Here is a 22,604-nt window from a genome sequence, read left to right as displayed (position 1 = left end):
ACCCATTTTTCTAGTTGTTCCTTTCCTATTCAGTTGTCTTTTTCTGCCTAGTGCAGGGGGGCTGAACCCGATGATCTATGAGGTCCCTTCCAGTCCCTAACAATCTATGAATCCTTAGCAATTTATTTCTCTTCTTAGGGCTTGTGTCTGTCAGGTACTTGTAGAGAATCATTTTGCCTAGGCTTACCAAGACTTTTAAGCTGCCTCAATATGTCATTTTCTGCTGGCCTTTCATTATTTTTGCTACTACTTTTAAATTTATCCACATCTTTCTCATACTAAAGTGTGCAAAAGTGAATAGAGTTTTCTAAAGGCACCACTACCAGACATGTCTGTGAAATGATGCCTTGTCCACTCACCACTAGTTGAACAGCCTGAACATTTCTCATGACCTGTGTGGAATAAGCTTCTGTTCTCTGCTCAGTTCCTAACCTACTGCTATCAACATTTCATAAAATTACCACAATTTTAGCAGGGAGCCCAACCTTAAACAGGCAAGGAAAAATCAAATAATGTCCTTATTGTTGGAGGCGATGTTGCAGCTTTCTAAGCTGGCTTGGTTTTACGCTGTTTCTTTAATGGTGTTAAAAGACAGATGTTTTGGTCCAAAAGTGGAAGCATTTGCCAGAATAAATGAAACACAGTCGTTTTCACATGACAATAAACTTGTTCATTCAGAGCCTTTTCAAGAGCTCAAGTGCATCTGCAGAGTAACACGTTTCCTTTATAGCTCCTTCAAATTGCTGGGAAAATAAGATAAATGTCTCCCTATCGCTGTAAAGAGCTCAGTGTATTGGAAAGCACATCCAAACCTCCCCCTGGCTTGGCCAGTCACTACATTTGGCCCTAACCAGTCCAGAGAGGCTGGATTTACTTCCGCAGGGTCTGCAAAGTCAGTAGGCAGCTCTGCATAGTTTCCCATGTACCACAACTGCATTACCCGCTTCTGGGTGCCTTGAGAAGTAAAAGCATCTGGAGGAATATCCTTCCCAACCCCAAGCACAACCTGCCTGCAGGGATCGCAGGTTGCAACATCTGGGAAAGCAACACGGATGCGATGGTTTTCCAACAGCCTGTCTTGAAAGCAAGCCGCTGCGGTCGGGACAGTCCCTGGGAGAAAGCAGAGGGCAGGTCAGTCCCGAGAGAGAGAAAGCAGCAGGCATCAAGCAAACCTGCCCATCCGAGGGCGAAGCAGGAAGAATGCCCCCTGCATTAGCCGAGTCGCTGGAAGCAGCCTGCGATGCCGGTGCCCTGCGGCGCCCGCGGCCCGGGCTCAGCGGCTCCTCTGACCGCAGGGGCCGTCACAGAGGGGCCGTGGGGAGGGGGAGGCGCTGGGGATGCATCAGGGCTGGGGGGTGGGCAATCCTTTCCTGGGACCTGGCCTCTTGCACCTCCCCCAGGAGGGAGCCTGCTCAGGGAGGTCCCAGGTGCTCCCAAGCAGAAGCACGGTAAGGGAGCAAAGAGAAAGGGCCGGGGAGAGAAAGGAGAGGGGAGTGCAGCCTCGCCCCGTCCTCTGAGGGCTCATCACATCCTCATCCTGCGAGCTCCTCCACTCCCGTGTCCCCCTTACTCACCCTTGGCTCTTCTTTCCCCTGCTGTCCGCCCTCCTCCCCCGCTTGACCTGTTGTCTTTCTGACTTCTCCCCATTGACAAGCTCACTGGCATCCTGCCACACTTGCACCTCCTCTCATTCCCGGCCGTCTCACTCCCTCACGGACGCCGCGTGCCCCTGGAGGCTGGCAGGGCGACCTCAGTGGCGAGGGTAGGCCGAGCGGGGACGGCCCGCAGGCGGCCGCGGTGGTGTCGGCGCTGAGGGGAGGTGGCGAGCAGCAGGTGGCAAGTGGGGACCTCCCGCAGCTGCCGCTGGCTGCGTCAGTGGTGGGGGGTGGCGACTGCCCACAGAAACTGGTGGCGGCTTTGGCAGCAGCCAGTTCTGGGGGGGCACATACCCCGCCGTGTTCCCCTCTACACGCCACCTGTGGACTCCCTATGCCTGAAGAAAGGTGCTTGTGCCCTAAAGCTTGCAAAGGACTTTTCTGCAACTACTCAGTTGGTCTAATAAAAGATATCGCATCTACTCAAAGAACCATGCCTGCCTTTAAAATGAAGCCACTATTATGCCAGAAGGCTCCCTTCTATGTGTGCATTGTGTCTAACCCCGGGTGAACTCCCAGCCCAAGATGAGCTCCTCTGAGCTCGCAGGCAGCTGTAGGTAACAGTGGTGCTGAAACTCAGGGAAAGCTTGGTTTATAGCCTGCATTTCTTAGCTCCTAGAAGTCAGACCGTTTCTTAGAGGGAGTTTTGAAAGAAGGAAAGACTTTGATCAAGGTGAATCCTGTACTCCTGCAATATGAGGGTAGAGGCACTACCCTAGTTCCTTCTTCCTCCACCCGTGCATGCTTTCACAGTGTGCAGCTAATAACAAAAAGGGAGATTCCCAGAGTTGGAGAAGAAAAATGATCCCCGAGTTCAAATGTTTTGCATGCAGCTCAGAAAAATAGTATTTAAAATTGCTCTTCAATCCCTTGCTGTGTTTCTGTTTGGGATCATTTGAGACTTCATTCAGTCATCATCAGTGGTTCTCACAGCTCGTGTTTCCTGCAAGGTGCTACGGCGTTATTTCATACTCACAGTTTGAGTGGTATTGGTCAGATGTGGGAAAGTGTGGCTTCAGGGGGGGAAACATGAATAAACCTTTTCCAACAAAATTTAAAAAAATTCTTTTTTGTCAAAAGAAATAAATAAATCTACAATCTTATTTCTGAAAATGGCCAGAGAGCAATTTTGAAAAAAAAAAAATGTTCAGCCAAGCCTCCTTTGGAAGTTTACATCTGCAACTATGAAAGCTGTTGTAACTATTTTTAATGAAAGCTGAGGCTCTGGAGCACAGGATGGTAGCCTCGAGGGAAAGCTCTGGCTGCTACCTATTCTCTGGCAAGTTGACTGCATCCAACATTTGAATGTCAGTGAGCATCATGAGAATGCCCATCAAGTTCAGTAGCACTTGACCCCATCATCCTATTTCAAGATGCAAGAGTTCTGGTGGATGATATTTTGTATTGAACAAACTGTATGGTCGGTATTTAAGCTTTTGGGTATCACGCTACCCTTCCTTAGGTCTCCCTATCTCAAGGTGTGCATACATGCAGTTTCCTCTTTGAGATTAATTCAGGGCAAGAAAGAAAATGATTAACATCAAGATGAGGAAATCAAATCTAAATGCTCTGTTCAGAGAAAAAGAAGTGACTCGCCATGTTTCATAGCACTCTTTGCTGTGGAATCAAAGGGGATATTATGATTAGATAGGACAGGACTGCACAAATGACTCAGGGTGACCAATATGAAAGATGAAAACGGGGGCATTTAGGAAAGCATCTGGGTTTCTAGCCATGGAAAAAGCTCAGGATGATAGGAATTATTACTCAAATTTTACAGTATTTCGAGGGCTCTCTCATTGTTTCAGCAGCTAAAGTGATGGTTCTCAACTGGGGTGCATGGCACACTGGAGGGATAAGAGGCCCCTTCAGGGGAGCTGTGAGGGCAGTGGCTAGGTAAAACTGCCCCATGCACTCCCTGTGCATTAGGGCACTCTAATCAACCCAAAGCAGGCAGTAAAGCTGCTTACTGGAAATAGGAACAGGTGAAACTGTCCCAGCTGCTTAAGAGAAGCATTTGGGGCACTGGACCAGAAAGAGCTGTGCAGAATGAGGCAGCTCCTGCCTGTTTTAGGTTGATCAAAGCAGAAGGAGCCTGCATCCATGGCACAGACCTTCCTAAGTTGGATTTGCAGAACAGGGCAGCTTTGTCCCAGTTGCACAGCTCCATACTTGCAGCAGAGCCCAGCTGAGAAGCACTCAGGTAAGCTGAGGCAGCACCAACAGTGGTTCTCAGCCAGGGAGAACTAGCCTGCATTCAACAAAAAAAAAGTAGTGGCAGTATGGCTTGACCCTGAAAAGGTTGAGAACCACTGTGCTGAAGAAAAGAGTCAATTTTAGTTTTAGCTATCACTAGACATTGCAAAAAGACTAGAAAAGAAACTCTTTTCTCTCAAGGCAGAGTGCAGTCTCTGCCACTTCCAATGTCCCAGGGACAAACCCAAAAACCCATTTGGGATATGAAGTAGTAAGTTTCTTCCAGGACAACATGGATGGTTGTCTTAAAGCATTGTCTTGGGACAAGTCATCCAGTCAGTCCTCCAGGCATCCCACAGTGCACCCTTTTTGCCCCAATCCTGGCCCCTCTTGAAATCAAGCTGAAGCTTGGTTACCAATGTTTAATTATGAGACATGTGAAAGGGGCCTCTACATGCCACTGCACCAATCTTCAGCCTAGAGTCTGGCAAAATAGTCAGCCAGTAAATCTCACACATGCACATGCACCCTGTGGGACAATTGGCAGGAAAAGAGCCTGAGTACCAGTGGCTGCTTTGCTTCAACTGGCTGTGGCTCAGGCAGGGGCTCCCCTTTGGACTCACAGATTTGCATGCAGGTCTGCAGGCCCCTCCAGCCAGACTTTGGTGCCCAGATATACTCTCCAGGGTCATCCGGCATTGTTGAGCCAGTAGTTAAACAGTTCCTTGCAGGCACCCAGGCAGCCCGTGAGTGTAGAGGGTAGGCAGGATTCGCATGTAACCACAGGGGTACTGTCACTCCCTTCACTTTGTTGCTGAGAAGATCTGGGGTGAACTTGTGCTGCTCCATCAATTCTGGGAGAACAGTTTCTAAAGATCCTGGCATCATGCCCCCTGCCCAACCAGCCAGCATTCGCATGCACAAGATGGCTACAGTGGTCCATTTCTGCCTGCAGCACAAGTGAGAAAAAGGCTTTGTGGCTGACGCACAGTGTGCAGGGGAAAGGATGGTGATGTCTGCACCACCAAAAGCTTCAACGTAGTTGAGGAACCCCAGGCTGGCAAAACCATTCACTGTCTCCTGTGGGTCGGCAAGACACGTGATCTGAGGGACATCACCCACTGGTTGCCAGTCATATCTCTACCCCACAGTTTTGAGCACTGTGGACTTGTCAACTCTGACATAGTCTGGCACAAACCAGAGGCAGTCCAGGGGAGTGAGCTTCCATATTATGATGACAATGTGCTTCTCATCCCAGTGGTTTGCCACCAGGGGGAAGGGGCATGTTTGGTGCAGATCATTATAAAGGTACCCCTGGGCAAGTGAAAGTTCATCCGCCACTGCTTGTCATGCCAGGTGGCCACGATGATCTGTTCCCATCAGCTGCTGCTCATCTCCCTGGCACAGAAATGCTGCTAAGTTTGGAGATGTTACTACACCAGCCTGGACACACTGTGTTGACCTGTAGCTAACATATTCAGGGTGACAACTGCTGGCAAGGAGGGCAAGGCAGATGTAGCCATGTGCCTCCCTGTGGATGACATCCAGCAATTCTTGTCTTCCTTGAGATTTGTCCTTTTTCACTTGTTGCATGAATGGCCAAAGGCAAGTAAGCTGCCAGGGCCCACTAGTGGAGACTTTTCCGCAAAAGTTCAAGCACAAGCCCACACCACTGGGCCAATATGGCCTGTATTGAAGGACCACATCCAGATTAATTGTGCTACTCATTGATAGCAGTGGTAGCAGCAAGCAATGCCAGGCAGTTTGGGGCAGCAATTAAGCAGTCATTTCCCCTGAAGTCCTGCCCACAAAGATTTTGCCAGCCCCTTCCCACCCTGCAGAACATCCAATGGGTGCTTTGCACATCACTGAGGAATCCCCAGAAACCTACGGACACTTGGTTATCTGAAGGCATGGTGGGATGGTTGATCTCCCCAGCTGCCTGCTGCCAGAGAAGTGATACTGAACGCATCTGCTTACTGACTGCTGACTGGAAGGGCAACATATGTACACACCATTTCCTCATTTTAGGTCTGGGACAAACAAAGGGACAACCAGGCCTGGGATAAATGCAATGTCTATTTGTACCAGGACACTTTCACTATACTTCTGAAGGAAAAATCAAACTTGCTAGATGATTGTATTGCAGTACATAAAATACAAATAATTGGTTGCATCTGAGAGGTATTGGGCACGTCCACTTAGAATTAAAATGGTTAGTCCAGCTAGGTTCAAAGTACTCTGCTCCATCCCTACAGAACTATCCAGAACACCTCAAGAAATGAGTATGCTATTATGCTGACAAAGCACTTCTATTATCATGAACCTACAAGCCATTCGCTTGACAACAGATTTATGACTACATGCAATACGTCATGGGAGGAACAAATTGCGTGCAAAGAACACATGGAACTTTCAGTTCTAAAAATCCTAACTACATGAGCAGGTATGGTCACTAGGAGGCCACTGCCATAAGAAAAGAAAACCATGCCTTTTGACTCATACCTGTCCCTTCATAAACACCTTGTGACAGCTGGCTGTTCGCTGCTGTTGTCATGTGCACCACAGGAGATTTTCCAACATTGCTGCACATAATTTGTAAAAGGATTTAGCATTCTGTATTTCCGTAACACACTTTTTATCATTCAAGCACTGGTAAACAAAGAAAGAATATATAGAAAGCTACCACCAGTATTGATTGAAGAAAATAGTCATCACCAACATACAATAGAAGTAAACTACTCTAAAATATACAAATATACTACATCAAAATGAAATTTAAAATATAGGTTGAGAAGAGTCCTATTTTGAAAGATTAGTATTGGAAATTTGCTGCTACCTTGTGACAAATATGTATATGTTGGTACACAAGGAAAGAACTAGTACTTTGAACTAGTGAACAAAAGACTAATTCTCTGTTTTATTTTCTTTCATTCTTAGCATGTGTAATGGTATAAATCAGTGGGGCACAACCTACTTAGCACATGGGCTGGATGAATGACATGGGACTGGTCTGCAGGGCAGATCCCGTTAATAGGATCAGTCCACAGGCTAGGTCCAGCAAAGGGTTGGCGTGCATGGTTGGTCTACAGGTGTGATCTGGTGCACAAACCCAGCCTTGCATGTTATATTTAGTCATGGAGTGATCCCATGCACCAACCTGAGCCCACACACTGGATCTGGCTGTGGAGAGACCCTGTTTGCTGGCACAACCTACATGCTAGATTCAGCATGTTGGCCAGATCCTGCTGCAGAGCAACCCTGAATGCTGGATCTGGCTGCAGATTGACCTGCATGTTGACCTGACCTGTGCACTGATGCAATCTTGTGCATGTGGTTAAGCATCCATCTTGCAGGCCAATTACAGAATTACTAGTATAAATCAATTTATCATATACAAGTCAAGCCACATTAGTTCTGTTAAAAATGAATTTCAAAACAAAAAATACAAAACCTTAATTGTTTATGTTAAATAAATCTAGCTTCAAAGCCTCTCCCAAGAATATACAGAAAAGCAATATCAGAGCAATATCAAAGGCCTTTGACAATTTGGTAAGAACATGCAGCTGCTTACCTTACTTCCGTCATGAATGCAAATCCTTTAAAAGAAATCCTGCTGTTGCCTAAATTTGATCTGTAAATCTGGTCTGGAGGCCATGCGTGCAGCTTTTTTGCACCTTGGTTTCCTATGTAAAGAAATCCTGCTGATTCAGACTTCTATGGTCTTTGCATAGACCAGAGAACTCAGTCTGTAACATTTGTGTGTTGTTACAGGACCTGGGATATCTCGTTTAGGAATTAACTGTGTTCTCCTTACAAACTACATGCCTTGATGCCCAACAACTGCCACAGTAATGTAGCCATGCCAAGTTTTACTTTGAAACCTAGAATTTTCCTGTTGTTATGCTGATGATTATAGGTACAGGTCGTGGATTAAACAGCAAAGACTAATTTCGGCAAAAATGTGTAATCTTTTTAATCCTTTGCCACTTTTTTTTTCTTTAAAAGTGATTCTCGTGGGAAATCTCTCATACCTGTACTCCTGGAGCAGAAAAAATAGCATGAATTTTGATTCCTACGCTTTAACTTCAGCTGAAAATATTCCCTTTCATGATACAAAAAGTCTCAGGAATGCTGGGTACGCTTTATGGTGCCAGTGAGTAGTAAAACATTACCACTGACTTGCACAGCCAGTCTCCACTGTTCAGTAGGGCTGTGCAAAACAGCACTGTTTCGTTTAGACTTCCATTTCGACGGGACAGTGTTTAGTTTCAATCTGAAACCATTGTTCCGTTTTGTTTTGTTTAAACTGTTTCAATGTTTTGCCTATAGGCTAGAATGGGGAACCATGAAACGGCTTATAAAACTTTGTCAGTTCTTGCCTGATTTGGATGGAACTTGAAGGGATGGTTGCCCCTGCTGAGGCCACAAAGCCTGCCAAGTTTCAAGGAGAGAGGTGCAGGGGTTTCTGAGAAACTGCACCTCAGGCTGTTGACAAGCAAAACTCATGACACGGGTGACAGAAAGCAGGCCAGTTCAAACAATGCTGTCTTTTATGCTGTTTTTCCAGCCCTCCCCCAGAGCACTGAGATTGGAAGGGACCTCAGGGAAGGACCACAGTCACTGGCCAGATACACAAGTCAATATGAAAGCAGCCCTTCCCCCTCCCTCTCCTTACTTTCTGTTTTCCTGCAGGCAAAGGAAACGAGTCGAAACAGCGTCGAAATGAAACAGCCAGAGAAATTTCACACAGCCCTACTGTTCAGCCAGACTTGACCAGAAGACACTGATTGGCGATACAGGTCAAAAGTTCATAATGAATCAGCCCATTACTAGTAGGCAAGACTTACATGTCCTTGTTTGGTTATCTCACTGAATTTTTCTAATACTGTTAGTATCCAGAATCATTAAGGGGATATTATTTGGAATATAGTACTTCACACTCCATACAGCTATGGTAGTCTGAGCCGACTTCATTCAATGAGTTAATTTGCTACAACTATACAAAAACCACTATAACCAAAAATATGCTCTGTTTACCAAGAGACAATATTTATTATTACAACTGAGAATGCTACATACACAGTATTGCACAAGTTATAAATGGGTTAACAAAATTATGTTCATACATAACTGTTACTAGCACTCACATAAAAAATAAAGTTTAACAGATTGTGCGTTAGGTGTTTTAATCTTTTAAGAAAGTTGTCATTTTTACTATCTGAGAATATGAAAGTGAGAGCTTTCACTCACAGCATTTACATGGACACATGAAAAGGAACACTGATTATGCAAAAAGCCCTCAAAAATAAAAAACAAATAAAAAATGAATACAGCAATAGCACTTTCACCAATTACCAGTGTTACATTCATAGTCTTTTCTTTATCCTCTACTTAGAAGCAAGAGAGTTACAATCCCAAGAACTGTCCTTCATTTGGACTAGTTTGGACATTATCGCAACAATAACACAAACATAATTTTTTTGGCAGGAGTGGAGGACTTGTGGTATTAGAAATTCAAATCTAGCAAGTGTCTTGCCATCTTTTCTCCATTTAACTACAATACAAAACAAAGCAACTGTGTGTAACAAAGTTGATAATTGAAGGAAAACTAGTGCTTTCACACCAAAGTTGCGTACATGCAAAATTAAAAATTCAAGTATGAACATTAAGCAAGCAATACCTCTGGAACCTTTCACTTTTATAACTGATGGGATGTGGGAAAAAGGAGACCTGTGCTATGCTCACTACTGCAAGAATGCCATGGCTTTCCTTTCCCCTCAGTCAGATTCTCTTAGCTGCCCTCTGCAGTTTTCATGCTCAGATGCAAGTTAGCAGCTTTCCAGACTTATTTCACTACTGGATTGTCAGTTTTCAAGCCTAATGCCCTGTTTATTTTCATCTTCCACTACTGCCCGCTCATATGCCAGCACCCTCCCTTCTTAGAACCCAACAGCCAGGTCTTCCTTGGAAACAACTTTGTCACCTCATTTTGTCAGACTTCTAGACCAATCAGTCAAGCAGCGATGACTTTGTTGCCTCTCATGGTCTCTCCTTCAAGTTGCATGAATGAATAGCTTTGGAGCAAGCTTCATCTTTGGACAGCAGGAAGAACAGGAGAAACAAAAGACTGAAAGCCATACTTGATATTTACTAATGCCCAACTAGCAAGGGAAGAGGTGCTGCATAATGTTAACAGATGAGAAGACTGGTTTGTATACAGAAGAGTCCCAATTAGCAGAAAGGAGATTAAAGTATCTTTTAATTAAAAATAGCATCCTCCAAACAATGACATTTTCATTAAATGAAAGCCAGTGCAAATCTCATAATTTTTTGTTCAGGGCACGATTGTTTTTGAAAGTGAAATTCTCCTTTTATAAAGTTACTCTCATCCAGAACAGTCTGTAGAAACAAATTATCATCAATGTTGTAAGGAAAACCTAACACTTTCACAAGTTACTAATGAGGTCCAGCTGTCACAAAGTTGGTCAGGAGCATGACTGCAAAGCTAAATTGACAAAATGCTTTCCTCTGATTAATAAATAACTTCCTTGTGGGGTGCCCAAACAACATACAAGGGATACATACATACTGTGTAAAGGGAGGACTCTAGGTCTGACAGAAACTTTAGAAATGTTGCTCCCTGGGTCAGAACAGGATGAAGACAAACAGATAGGATGTGGGAAAAGGGTGGCCTGTGCGTATTCTGCCATAATACTTTAGTGGTTGAAGGTTTGTTGTTCCTGCACACTATTTATTTTAACTGCAGAGAGACTGTGTCTGCTGTGGGGAAAAGCAAATGAGAGGCAAGACATTCCAAAATGAAAGGATGAGGATAATTTTAAAGATATGGATTAGTTTGTTAGTTCATGAACCAGCAATGTATGACCATTTTAGCATCAAAAGTCAGTATTTCCTACTTTCAGAGCTCTTTTCCTGGAGAATAAATAACTATAATGCTGATATTCAAATTTATCACGGGATGAAGATACTGGAAACCTCTCAAGAACGGACTGAAGTGTTCTGTTAGACAAGCATAAGTAAGCTCTGAAACCTACTTGCATTAATAGCATTACTTTCCCTCATCAAAGCAGAACACTTGGCCAGTATATTTTTACTGACTGCTTTTTCTTTGAGAGTGGGAATAAAAGAAACTGAAATTAAAAGATGGAACGAAGAGTGAAACTTGATTTCCCTCAATACATGAGAACATAGTTCTACTGCACAATTTAGTGTCCTTTACCTTTTGGGGACCAATTCACTGCATAAATATACTAGTGCTGGGATTTAACACACAGGTTAAATTTTAAAATCACTTTATTTTCCTTAAAGGCAGCCACACTTCACAAAGCCTAAGAACCTGAAAGAAATGCGAATGCTTCAGAAAAATCACAAAGCTGAGTAAGTGTTCCATGGTGTTGAAAACAAAGGAAGAAGTCCTGAGATTTCAGATGTTAAAGCTTTCTCCGCAGCCACATGTTCCTTTGATGTTTGGGTTATTGAAGACAAATTCACTGGACAGTTTGTGTTCTACATAGTCCATTTCTGTGCCTAGAAGTGTGAGCTGTGCTTTCTTTTCAATAAACACTCGAACTCCTTCAGGGAAACAAAAAAGACAATTATTGTTGTATGATCCCAGAATAGGTCTTACTCACTTTTTAATTTTACAACACAATCTAGCAATGCATGTGATGTAGAGGCTAAATGCAAAGTTTGTCAGTGTGGTTTGTTGCTGCTTCAAGATAGACAAGTAAATACCTGACACCATGCAATAAATCATACCGTAATAAAGTATTCTTTGATATCCTCTCTTGCATTATCCCATTTCTGCCTGGACTGCTAATGTTGCTAATTCTGTGTTACAGGCAGTCCTCGACTTAAGACGTTTCAAGTTACAATGAACGCCACTTATGAAGTTTATAAACTGACATCCTGTTTCAACTTTACACTGCTCAATCTGATGCAATGCCACACCAACGAACAAGTTCGCTGCATTGTCCATCTCCCTGGGGAACATCTGTCCAAACTTCCTTGGACACTTTCTTTTCTCCAGAAAAACCTGCGGCCAAGACTCCCGAGAAGACTCCAGCCAAGAGCCCTTCAAAAAGTCCAGCAAAGTCACCTCAAAGAAGTTCTTCCAAATCAATATGATTGCTATTTACAATATAAATACATTAATGTAGCTATATTACTCATCTATAATTGATCAGGTACAAAATTCTGGGGTATTTTTGGTAAAAATAGGGTATCAGGCCTTGGTTCAGGAACCAATCCCCCATTTATAACATTGTTTCCTATGGAAAAAAAATCAGTTCTGTGCTGCAACGTTTCAACTTAAAATGAGGTTTTCAGAAACCAATTGTGTCGTAAGTCCGAGGACTGCCTGTAGAATAAACAAGTGAAATTCTGAAAGATAAGGAAGTTTCTAAAAGAAATCATACACTTTAATTTCTGAATACTCTGGCTGTTACTGAAAGTACAACTATAAGTACAACATTGTTCCTATGGGAAAATTGGTTCCAAGTTATGACGTTTCAACTTAAGATGAAGTTTTAGCAACCTGTATTTTCAAGTAGCTGTCTTTTTTAAAAGAAAGCAACTTGCCTCAAGTATATCCGACTAGAATCTCATTTTCCCTGTTAAAAAAAAATTAAACCCCCCCCCACAAAATCTTTGTTGAATGACTAGTAATATTCAGTCCTATAAATGTTCATTACTAGTAATTCATTCATAATTAGTAATATTCAGTCAGGTTTAAGCATTTCAAATATACCATAAACTAAGAGGACTATGAACTAGCGCTTCTTGAGATTCAAGAACTGAAAGTCATCCCTTTTCCAACAGCATACAGAATTTTCACAGACTTGGCTGGCTGCAAGATATTGTACTTTAGAGCTCCAAGTTTACTTTAAAAATGGTCGTTTTAGTAAACAAATTTAGATTTTGTACAGATAGAAAAATAAAACACTAAAAATTAAGTGGTTTAGGGAAAAAGGAGTTTTTAGAAGGTTGTTTTATATTAAGCCTCTGGCAGATGTTACATTTGACATGTTGCAACACGCCCCTCTCCCCCAATTTGCAGCGCCATAATGGCAAACCAGCCAAAAGGTGTTCCATATATAATTTTGTCAGACATCTTTGGGACTGGTTTGCATGGTGCCATAAACTGAATACGCACTGTGTCCCACCCAGGGATATCACAGTTCTGATACTTATAATGGGGTGCTGGGTACATGGGTTGCAAGGGAGCCTCTGGCTAGAAGTCTTGCAACTTGTGTGTCCAGCACTTTAAGGTGACCCAGCACATTACTGACTTGTCCCATAGCCCTTGTGGGAGCTGCAGGCTAACGCGGTCAACAAACACGCTGGGTCATGGTGAACCACAGGGCTCACTGTGAGCCAGCACTTTAAAGACCCTTTTCCTGCAGCTTCCATGACTTTGAAGAGCTTTGCCTTCAGCTTGAGCTACACAGAGCTACAGGACAAGACAGTCAACATGCTGGTCTGGTCTATGCCAGGCTGGGCATGCAAAGTTAAACTCTGCAAGGGAGAGCCCCTTAGCTGACTTCAATGAGAACCCTGCAAACTATATTTGGCTTGCAAGGCCCCTATTAAAAATAATGGTGCAATTGGGATTGGTCCCTGAACTCAAAAAGTCATGCATCCTGCCATGCATGTGTAGTATACAAGGGCAGGCAATTGTTAGGATTGGGGAATCAGATCCCTTCACACCATTATTTTAACATTTCCCAGTACCCTTAGTAATATACTGTGTTCAGCCTCACTTGAAACTGATAAAAGCTAGGAATACAGGAAACCCAAGGGAATAGGAGCCTACAAGTTTAGCTAAAAGTGGCTAGTGTTGGCAGGGAGGGCTACATCTAATAATGGATGTTGTCATCTGGCCACTGGAATGGAGTTAGTACCCCAAAGCAGAATCTGAGCAGGAGCTCCAGAAATTAGCATATTCAACTTCCTAGAGTTTGCCAAGAGGAAATAATGAACACAGATTTCTGAAATCCTGCCCCTTTCTGGAACTTTGCAGTACTGAGACAAGCACTACAGAGGTACCTCTGCTCACTTGGGATCCATAGCCAGGAATGCTTCATTTAGGTGCCTACAATTCCCTTTTTTCAAACAAGCCAGCAGAGCTCACTCTTTTCTTAACAAAGAAAAACCAAAAAGAAAAAAACTAGTGTAGGGATGAAAATGTGCCGCTGGGCCTCACTTTATTATAGGTTTGACTTGTGGTTAGGGCACTCATCTAGAATCAAAAGACTTGAGTTCAGTGACATCTTCAGACTGATGTAAGGCATGTCCATATCTCACTACTCTCAGGAGAAAGTGCCAGCTACTAGACTACAGTATCACTCTCCCACCCCTCTTGCTCTCTCTCAAGCTAAATGAATCACAAATTCTCTTTTTCTGCACTGGCATGGCTTCGTCAGGAGAGGGGGAGTTCTTTCACTTGTCTGGTACTCAGAGCCCTTTCCTGGGAAATGGGGGCTATAGGCATATGACCTGGTGGGCAATCCTAGAAGACCTTTATAATAATTCCTATTAAATGAAAAGCAATTTAACAGCAGAAAAGCAAGTCTTGTGCTCTTGCCATGCAGTGATTCATTGATCTGTTCAGGCTTCTGCATGTGAAATATGGTTTCCTGCTTGAAAGCTGAGGGTTTCCATCCAATCAAAACAGATCCTACTAGCAGCAGTCCTCTTGGAAAATGTACCTGGCAAGTAGCCCTCAGTAAAGCTCGACTTGTGCAACCTTGCATGAAACTGTAAGATAAGCACCATTATTACTGCTGCTGACACCGATTCCTCAAGTGGAAGATTTAAAAAAGGGGGACACCCAGTTACAAGTGACAGAGAGGGCCCAATTTTGCTGGTACAAGTTTGGCATGCTTTAGGAAGGCCTATCAGATAAAGAACTTGAGCTCAAAGTACCTGAGTTCAGGTACACCTTGCTCATGGATCCCAAATGAACCTAGGCATGAACTAGATGTCAAGTTGTTCTGTCGTATCAACACCAGGGCAGTTTAGTTATGTTCAGAAATGTGGGGAATTTTAAAGCCAAGAGTGTAAATTCCAATGAGGATTAGGATACAGCGAAACAGGGAATCTCTTTTTTAAAAGCAATTCAGCCATCAGGACTAAAATACAATTTAAGTCCCTAGGAGTCAAAGTCCTTTATTAGATGTATCCTGAAACATTGGGCTGGCAGAACCTTCATCTGGCTGCTGTAGTCACAATCTCTACCAGGAACTCTTCTGACACCTCTGTCTTAACTTGAAGCGTAAGTCAGATAAGCCACCAACAACCCTAGAGAGCTCCAAGGGACAGTACAGCCTGGATGTGCAATAAGAAAGATACAGAGAGATGCATTTTGCACTTATTGCACCAGCAGCCTTGAATCTAACCCTGCAAGTTTTTGCTAACTGTGAACAGTTATTTTTATACTGTCTTAATGGACTCAAATCCAGCAATGTCTAAGGAAGCCCAGGATTTCTCCCTTTGTAACTTGATGGAGCTAATAAAGTCCAGACTGCATGCGTGGTACCATACTATAACAGTTTAGAAATTCTGTAAAAAAGTTACATTGCCTCAATTTTTCCCTCTATTGCTTCAAATAAAACACTCACCATCTTGAATTACTTCTTCATCAGAATCTCCTTTCGATTTTGTATATTCTAATGTGTAAGAAAGTCCATTGCACCCTCTTGTACGAACTCCAACTTTAACACCAACCTGAAACAACATCAGATGATTGGAAAATAGATGCATGTGAATTCAATGCAAGTTTTTTTCTCCCTTAGAAGGTAAAGCTCAACACAGAGGAATCAGTTTTATGGAAGAAGGGCTTAACTTCTTTCAATGCTACCCACCCTCCCCCACAAGACTGACTAGAGAAGCAAAAGTTAGGATATGAAGTAACTAAATGCAAAATACTCAATTGAAGCCCAACAGTTAGGCTGGGTCAGCAATGACAAAATTCAGACCCAGTCTACACTAGTGACAGCAATAATGCCAATGAATGTGGACAGAGTTGAGGCATTTCTACCATCATTCTATCTCATAGTTTTGAGCTCTATCACAGTATAGTTTTTGGGATTTCACTAAGATCAAGTTTATGCCACAGATTTTCTATTGCAGAAAAAAAATATAGTCTGTATAAAAACAAATTCCAACAAAATGGCTGGCACCCTATTTAGGTGTTAGGTCTCATAAGCAGTTTAGATGAGAAAAATTTTGCTTGAAAGCCAAGTGGTTTTGCATTTCAATGTTTTATTTTTTACAATACTTCACTGTTTTCTGTTTCAAGAGCAATGTAGACACTGTTATTAAGGGAGCAGATGGTAAGATAATGTTGACAAGACTGAGGCTGAGTCAAATTTGCACAGCACTCCTACGATAATTGGTCAATTTCTAATTTCAGAATGCTGGAAAATTACTTCAGTGGCAATCTTCAATACCATGTTACCACTTAGTCCTTACTACTCAAGTCTTTCCAACTTTATAAAAGTCTGTTTTACACTGACCCAGTAGGACATAAAGGCTAGCACAATTCTGTGGATAGGTTCCAACCACTCCTAATTATTGTAGCTATCCAAGACGATGTTGCGTCTGGCCAAGGCCTAGTCTACTCTACCAAATTTTGCTGGTAATATTTTGAGTGCATCTACAACCAAAACTTCTCTGTGCTGGTAAAACTCTCCTTTCTGTCAACAGTTGAGCCACCTCTGCTGAATGACATAGGGTTTCTGCTACTATCTGGCAGCTGTGGTGGAAGGTATCTGCAGATAATCCCATGCCTTTTGCTGGCTACTACAGTCCATTCAACAGGCACTATCTTGCCAGAATGCTCTTCAGACTCTAGCAGTAATGCTGCTACAGATCTGTCAGCATCGCACGTTCTGGGCATATGTTCCACAGCACATGTACTGCTGTCAAAAGCTCTGAAGGAAGAGTAATGTCAGCAGACAGGCCTGAGAGCAGGTGCATAAACAACAGATGAGAAGTTATCAGCAAGACAAGGAACAGAAATCAGTCTACACTAACAGACGTTGCCTCTTCCTAATAAAAAGGCTACCACCCTACCCATGAAAGTTTACTCAGAATTGTTTAGTAAATGTAAAAAGAAATTATGCGTGCAGTTATGGAGAAAGAGGCCAGTGGCAGCTATTAAGTGCCACTAATTCTGCAGGTAACAACAACACTGCTTAAAGCTGATGAATACACTATCCTTGTTTTCAGGCTGAATGGAAGAAGCAGTTAAATTCCTATGTATTAGTGATTGCTGGAAAAACTCAAGACAATGGGATGCATGACAAACTAAATTGTGTGGACTGAGGGCTTCCTGGAACAAGATGCAAACACAGAAAGTGACTGACTGGTAGCAGCTGTACAGGTGAGACAGAAAGCCAAGCAGATGAGAAACAATTGCAGGAGTGGGCCAGATAGGAAAGCTGAGTGGTGCACTGCCTGGAAAGAGACTTGTATTTCTGACCAAGGAAGTCACAATTTGTATTTACAGGACTTTGTAAAAAAAAGCAAGATCACACCAACATAACAACTGAGTGGTGTAATCAATTTCTCTTCCTAACTGAAATGCCAGATAGGGCTCAAATATTAGCTAGCCATATGGGCCAAAATATTATCAAAGATTATATGCATATATATCTCTTCACCAACAAAATCTTTTTGAGAAATGGAGACTCTCATGAGAGCAACTGATCTCAACTTTTAATGAAAGGTTCTTTTGGTGTTTTAGATAACTGCTAACAGCAATTGGTTAGATTACTTTTAAAACACTAGCTTGGAAATATTTTGAGTCTTGACAAATCTCTTTAAAGAATGCATGCTGAACTTTCCTCTTTTTCTAAAATTACAAACAACTCAATGTGCTTTTCCCAAAGTAATTTTTCTCACAACATTTGATTCTTATATACAACAGTAAATATTAGTGTATAAAAAGATTTTGAAGTGAAATAATGAATAGCAAGTACCATTAATATGTCATTTGTTGCTTGTTTTGAGTTTGAGTTGTTTAACATTGATCACATATACTTCATAGCTGCTCAAATAGACAAAGTGAGCATCACAAGAAATGCTAAAAATATTAGCAGAGCATACAAGCAAGCCTTTCTTTTGTACTTACATGCTCAGGTTTATCTTTAAGAAGCTGTTTAATCTTCTGTACAGCTGATGGAGTCTGAAAAATGGAGGTTTTACAGAACATTTACCTAAGTTGAAAATGTTAATGTACCATATAATATTTTGAATCTTTTACTGCTTCTACAATTCACTATAAATAAAGGTCAAGAGTTTCTTTCCAACTTCAGAGTTTTCAAGTTTATAAATACATTGGTTTTGCTTTCCAGTTAGATATCTCCTTCCTTGCCTGCAGTCACATGTGACACTAATGCTATTGCTGAAGTATAAGCTAATTATTCAACTCATTAAGTTTCGGTATTGCACACTATAACTGACACCCTAAGTTATATTTAACATAGTTAAATTGAGGGTTCCCTGAAAAAGCAGATAATTTTGTCACAAGCTGAAAACAACAAAAAGGAAAAACCGTTCAATATTTATAAATAATAAAAAATAACATCACAGGCAATTTGGACCTAAATGTATAGTTTCTGCAAAAAAAAGCTGACTCCTGCAGCCTAAAAAACTTTTGAGAACCTTTCTGTTGTAAGATTGCTTATTGTGTAATAAAATACAGGTTTCCCTCAATTTATGCGGGTTCTTTATATGTGAATTCACTCTTATGCGATGAGCATATTTAGACCCATAATTCAATACATGCAAGGTAAATTCGTTCTTACGCCATCAGTGTAGAGCACCCCTGCCCAAGCAGGTAAGTCAGTGGGGGCAGAGGAAAGGGCCATGGCCCCACTCACCCCAGCCCTGGCTGCAGTGGCCCGGGAGCTGCGGCACCAGCTCTGCCTGTCCCCACTCACCCCAGCTCCTGCTGCTGCTGCCCAGGGAGTGGCCGATGCCAGCTCCCTGTAGCTGCTGGGCTGCACCGTGCCCCGTGCAGGCAGCTGGTGTCGGCTGCTCCCAGGGCCGCTCCAGCATGGCCTGGGGTGGGTGCGTACAAGCAGAGCCCTGGGCAGTACAGGGTGTGTCACTCACCCCAGGCCCGGCTGCAGCAGGGCCCTGGGAGCTGCCAGCGCCAGCTGCCTGCACCAGGACATGGTGTAGCCCAGCAGCTACAGGGAGCTGGCATCGGCTGCTCCCGGGACAGTTGCAGCAGGAACTGGGGTGAGTGGGGACAAGCAGAGCCCTGAGGGGTTTGTGGCACAGTGCAGCCCAGTGGCTGCAGGCAGCTGGTGCCAGCAGCTCCCGGGACTGCTACAGCTGGGGCTGGGGCAAGTACTGTGCCCTACACCACCCAAGGCAGAGGAAAGGGCCATGGCCCCACTCACCCCAGCCCTGGTTGTCCACACTCACCCCAGCCAGTGCTGGAGTGGTCAGGGAGCTGGCATCGGCTGCTCCCGGGACAGTTGCAGCAGGAACTGGGGTGAGTGGGGACAAGCAGAGCCCTGAGGGGTTTGTGGCACAGTGCAGCCCAGTGGCTGCAGGCAGCTGGTGCCAGCAGCTCCCGGGACTGCTACAGCTGGGGCTGGGGCAAGTACTGTGCCCTACACCACCCAAGGCAGAGGAAAGGGCCATGGCCCCACTCACCCCAGCCCTGGTTGTCCACACTCACCCCAGCCAGTGCTGGAGTGGTCCCAGGAGCAGCCGACACAGGAACCTATCCCTATTTCTTACATTATAAAGTAGGTTCGCTTTATGCGAATTCCATTTATGCGGCATTCTCCACGAACGTATGTACTGCATAAATAGAGGGAAACTTGTACCACAACATTTTTCTAGGGTAGAAGAACCAGACAAGGCTATCTACTTCCTTTTTCTGTCCAGCCCTATTGAGATGATAAAGTAACTACAAATATTTAAAAAAAGAAAAGAACTTAAAAAAATTCGTATGTGAAAAATATAACTTAATTGCCTTCCTTATTAAAATAAAATAATCCTGTCAGATTAAAAGTTATAAAGCATATATGCAACTCAATAACAAGTGTTAATGTGCCTCTTGATATTCTGAAACAAACAACTCCTTATTTAATACTTGTCTTTTTGTTAAATTAGACAGGGATTATATTATGTTGTAAATTCTAGTAATTTGCTTATAGGGTGGGGAGTAACAACTCCAGACAGCTAATCCTAATATTCACACCTCTGTGTTCTGAGTCAGAATAGCCCGACTCTGCATTTAATTCAGGGCAAGCCCTCTGCATGTTTCTCCATCTGTAAGACAAAGATAACACTTACAGAGTTGAGAAAGATCCTATTAGTATTTGTAAAGAAATGTATTTTATATTACTTTTATATGTTAGAACAGGCTGTCAAGCTCATTTGGCCCCAGGGGCTGGATCTAGACTGCATAGCTCCTCATGGGCTGGACGACCCACCTCTGGAGCTGGTTTGTGTGGTTTCTTGCCACGGCTGCCAAGGCTGCTGTGTTAGCACTAGCTGACAGAGTTAATGCCACCAGCACTGCTTAGCCAGCATGCCTGCAACTGCCAAGCTGTCACTGCAACAGCAGTATATAAGGAAGACTTTTTTTTTTATCCTTTTATTTCTGAAGTCAAGAGTTTATAGAACTAAATCACTTCATTTTGTTCAGTGGATCTCAAACAAGGTGCCACAAGACCCTTTCAGATGTGTTACAAGGCAGGTATCACCACCATACCTCAGTAAAAAAGTACTCTGCATGCTTTATTCACAGCCCAACCAGGAAGGGCAGTGGAATGAATGTGCTCCTACTGTATTAGGGTAATCAAGCCTGAAACAGGGTGAAGAACCTTTTTTTTGGCCTCAGCCCGTCCTGGTCAACCCCCATCATGCTCTTCATAGAGGCAGAAGGAACAATTCCACCTACCCCATGCAATGTTTCCAGGAAACATGGTTGGACTGGAAAGGGCTGCACCAAGAGTATGATCTCCTGCCTACTTTAGGGTTATTAGAGGGTCCCTAATGCAGGAGGAGTACACACTGGTCCTGCAGCCCTTCCCAGTCTGGCTGTGCCCAGGCATGGGGGGCACTTTTACCTGGCAGTGGTGGCTGAAAACCACTGAGGTTAAACCAAGGCACCAACACTGGTTTTTAACAGTCAAGCTGACAAATTTAAAAAAATTGTGCAAGGTTACCCTGAATGCTGGAGTGGCCACAGGAACTCCTTTTCTGCTGGCAACTGCAGTGAGAAGTCCCGTGGGCTGAATCTAGCCTGTTGACCATATTTTTGACATCTCTGTGCTAGAATGTTATTATTAAAAGAGAATTTTTATGCTGTTGAGTATTTTCTCAAAAAAAAAAAAAAAAAAAAAAAGATAAAAAGCTAGTAATGCCAATGGAAGTTTTTAAGTAGAATGGGTTGCATTTTCTCCCCTATTGCTGACTTGGATATATTGCAAATTGCAGGTCTGCAGAAAGCAGATTTATAAAGCATACAGGTCTGGTTGTTGTAGAAACCAGAGACTTCAGAAATAGAAGCATAAACAGTCTTCCTTATATACCAATAATATACATCTATTAAATTCCTATTTTTTTAAAAAAAGATTTGTTTTTGCCATTATGATTATGAAGGTAAGCATCTAGGTTTAAATGACTTAACATCTATGCAGTGTGTTCTTCCCTAATGCAGGAGTCTTCAAACTGTTCTGTGGATCTGAGGTTGACAGGTCACCAGGGCTTCCAACAAGAGACTAGAAATAATAGCAGAGTGGGGGAAATAGCAGCATGGCCCAGGAGGCTGCACTGCCACTGTCAGGCTAGGTTGCCTGGCTCTGCATCAGTTTTTAGGACAGGGATAGAGATTCCATGGCAGAAATGATATGACAGAAATGATATGAGGGCTCTGTGTTTTCAGAAAGTTTGAAAACCACTGTTCAAATAATTGGCCTATAAAGAAGAATAAGCTACTCAAGACCCAAGTCCCAGCTTCAGCACACAGCTAGGACAGAGAGCTTTTGCAGTGACAAGTTGAGAGCACAACTGTCTTTGCTTTTCTTCTCAAAATTATTACGGATATAATCTGCTGAACTTTTATCACGTTTTGCCATCTGTACACGTTTCTGTGCCCTCTAAATCAGGGGTGGACAAAATACAGCCCACAGGCCAAATGCGGCCCGCCACGCCATTCTATCAATCCCACAGGGCCCCTAAAAATTTTTGAAAATTAATATTTGCCCCTGGCTCCTATCAAAGATGATAGGAGCAAGGAGCAGTAGGACCCAAGGGAAGCCCCGGTAGGCTCTTGCAAGACCAAGGCCTGCCCAGTGCCCCCCAGAGGCCCCTGCCTAGCAGAGGCTTCTGGCCTGGGACCATGGGGCACCAGGACATGAATAGGACCACAGGCTCCTATTCATGCCTGTGCTGGAGCAGGAAATTCAGGTAAGGCAGCGGGGGGGAGGGGGAGAAAGGAGAGTGGGGAGGACCACAGCCACTGCCCCAGTCCTTGGAGCCAGGCTGGCTCCTGCTGAGCCCCACTGTCCAGCCACGCAGCCAGGAGCTACGTGGTGCCGGAATGTGAGGCGGGCGGGCGGGCATGCAAGAAAGAGACTTGGGGGTCATCATTGACCACAAGATGAACATGAGCCTGCAGTGCGATGCTGCGGCTAGTAAAGCGACCAAAACGCTGGCTTGCATCCATAGATGCTTCTCAAGCAAATCCCGGGA

The 22,604-nt window shown here is 43.5% G+C and overlaps 2 protein-coding genes across 2 annotated transcripts in view; both read right to left on the bottom strand.

Annotated features, from left to right (window-relative positions):
• The window catches only part of LOC112549371, an 8,649-nt gene extending 6,988 nt beyond the window's left edge, over positions 1-1,661 (bottom strand). The window contains exons 1-2 of the mRNA XM_025197637.1: positions 1,575-1,661; positions 1,007-1,110 (exon numbers count right to left, since the gene is read on the bottom strand). The gene's annotated coding sequence lies outside the window, so the exon portion shown is untranslated. The remainder of the gene's footprint in view (positions 1-1,006; positions 1,111-1,574) is intronic.
• Positions 1,662-8,881: 7,220 nt separating this feature from the next.
• Positions 8,882-22,604, bottom strand: part of ISCA1 (iron-sulfur cluster assembly 1) — an 18,411-nt gene continuing 4,688 nt past the window's right edge. Inside the window, exons 2-4 of the mRNA XM_006018458.3 lie at positions 18,013-18,066; positions 15,497-15,602; positions 8,882-11,447 (exon numbers count right to left, since the gene is read on the bottom strand). Of these exons, the coding sequence (XP_006018520.1) occupies positions 11,299-11,447; positions 15,497-15,602; positions 18,013-18,066 (309 nt within the window). The 3' untranslated portion in view covers positions 8,882-11,298. The remainder of the gene's footprint in view (positions 11,448-15,496; positions 15,603-18,012; positions 18,067-22,604) is intronic.

Source organism: Alligator sinensis, unplaced genomic scaffold (assembly GCF_000455745.1).
Source record: "Alligator sinensis unplaced genomic scaffold, ASM45574v1 scaffold240_1, whole genome shotgun sequence".
NCBI classification, from domain to species: domain Eukaryota; kingdom Metazoa; phylum Chordata; order Crocodylia; family Alligatoridae; genus Alligator; species Alligator sinensis.
The sequence above is the reverse complement of the archived record's forward strand: the minus strand, read 5'-3'. Positions and strand labels throughout refer to the sequence as shown.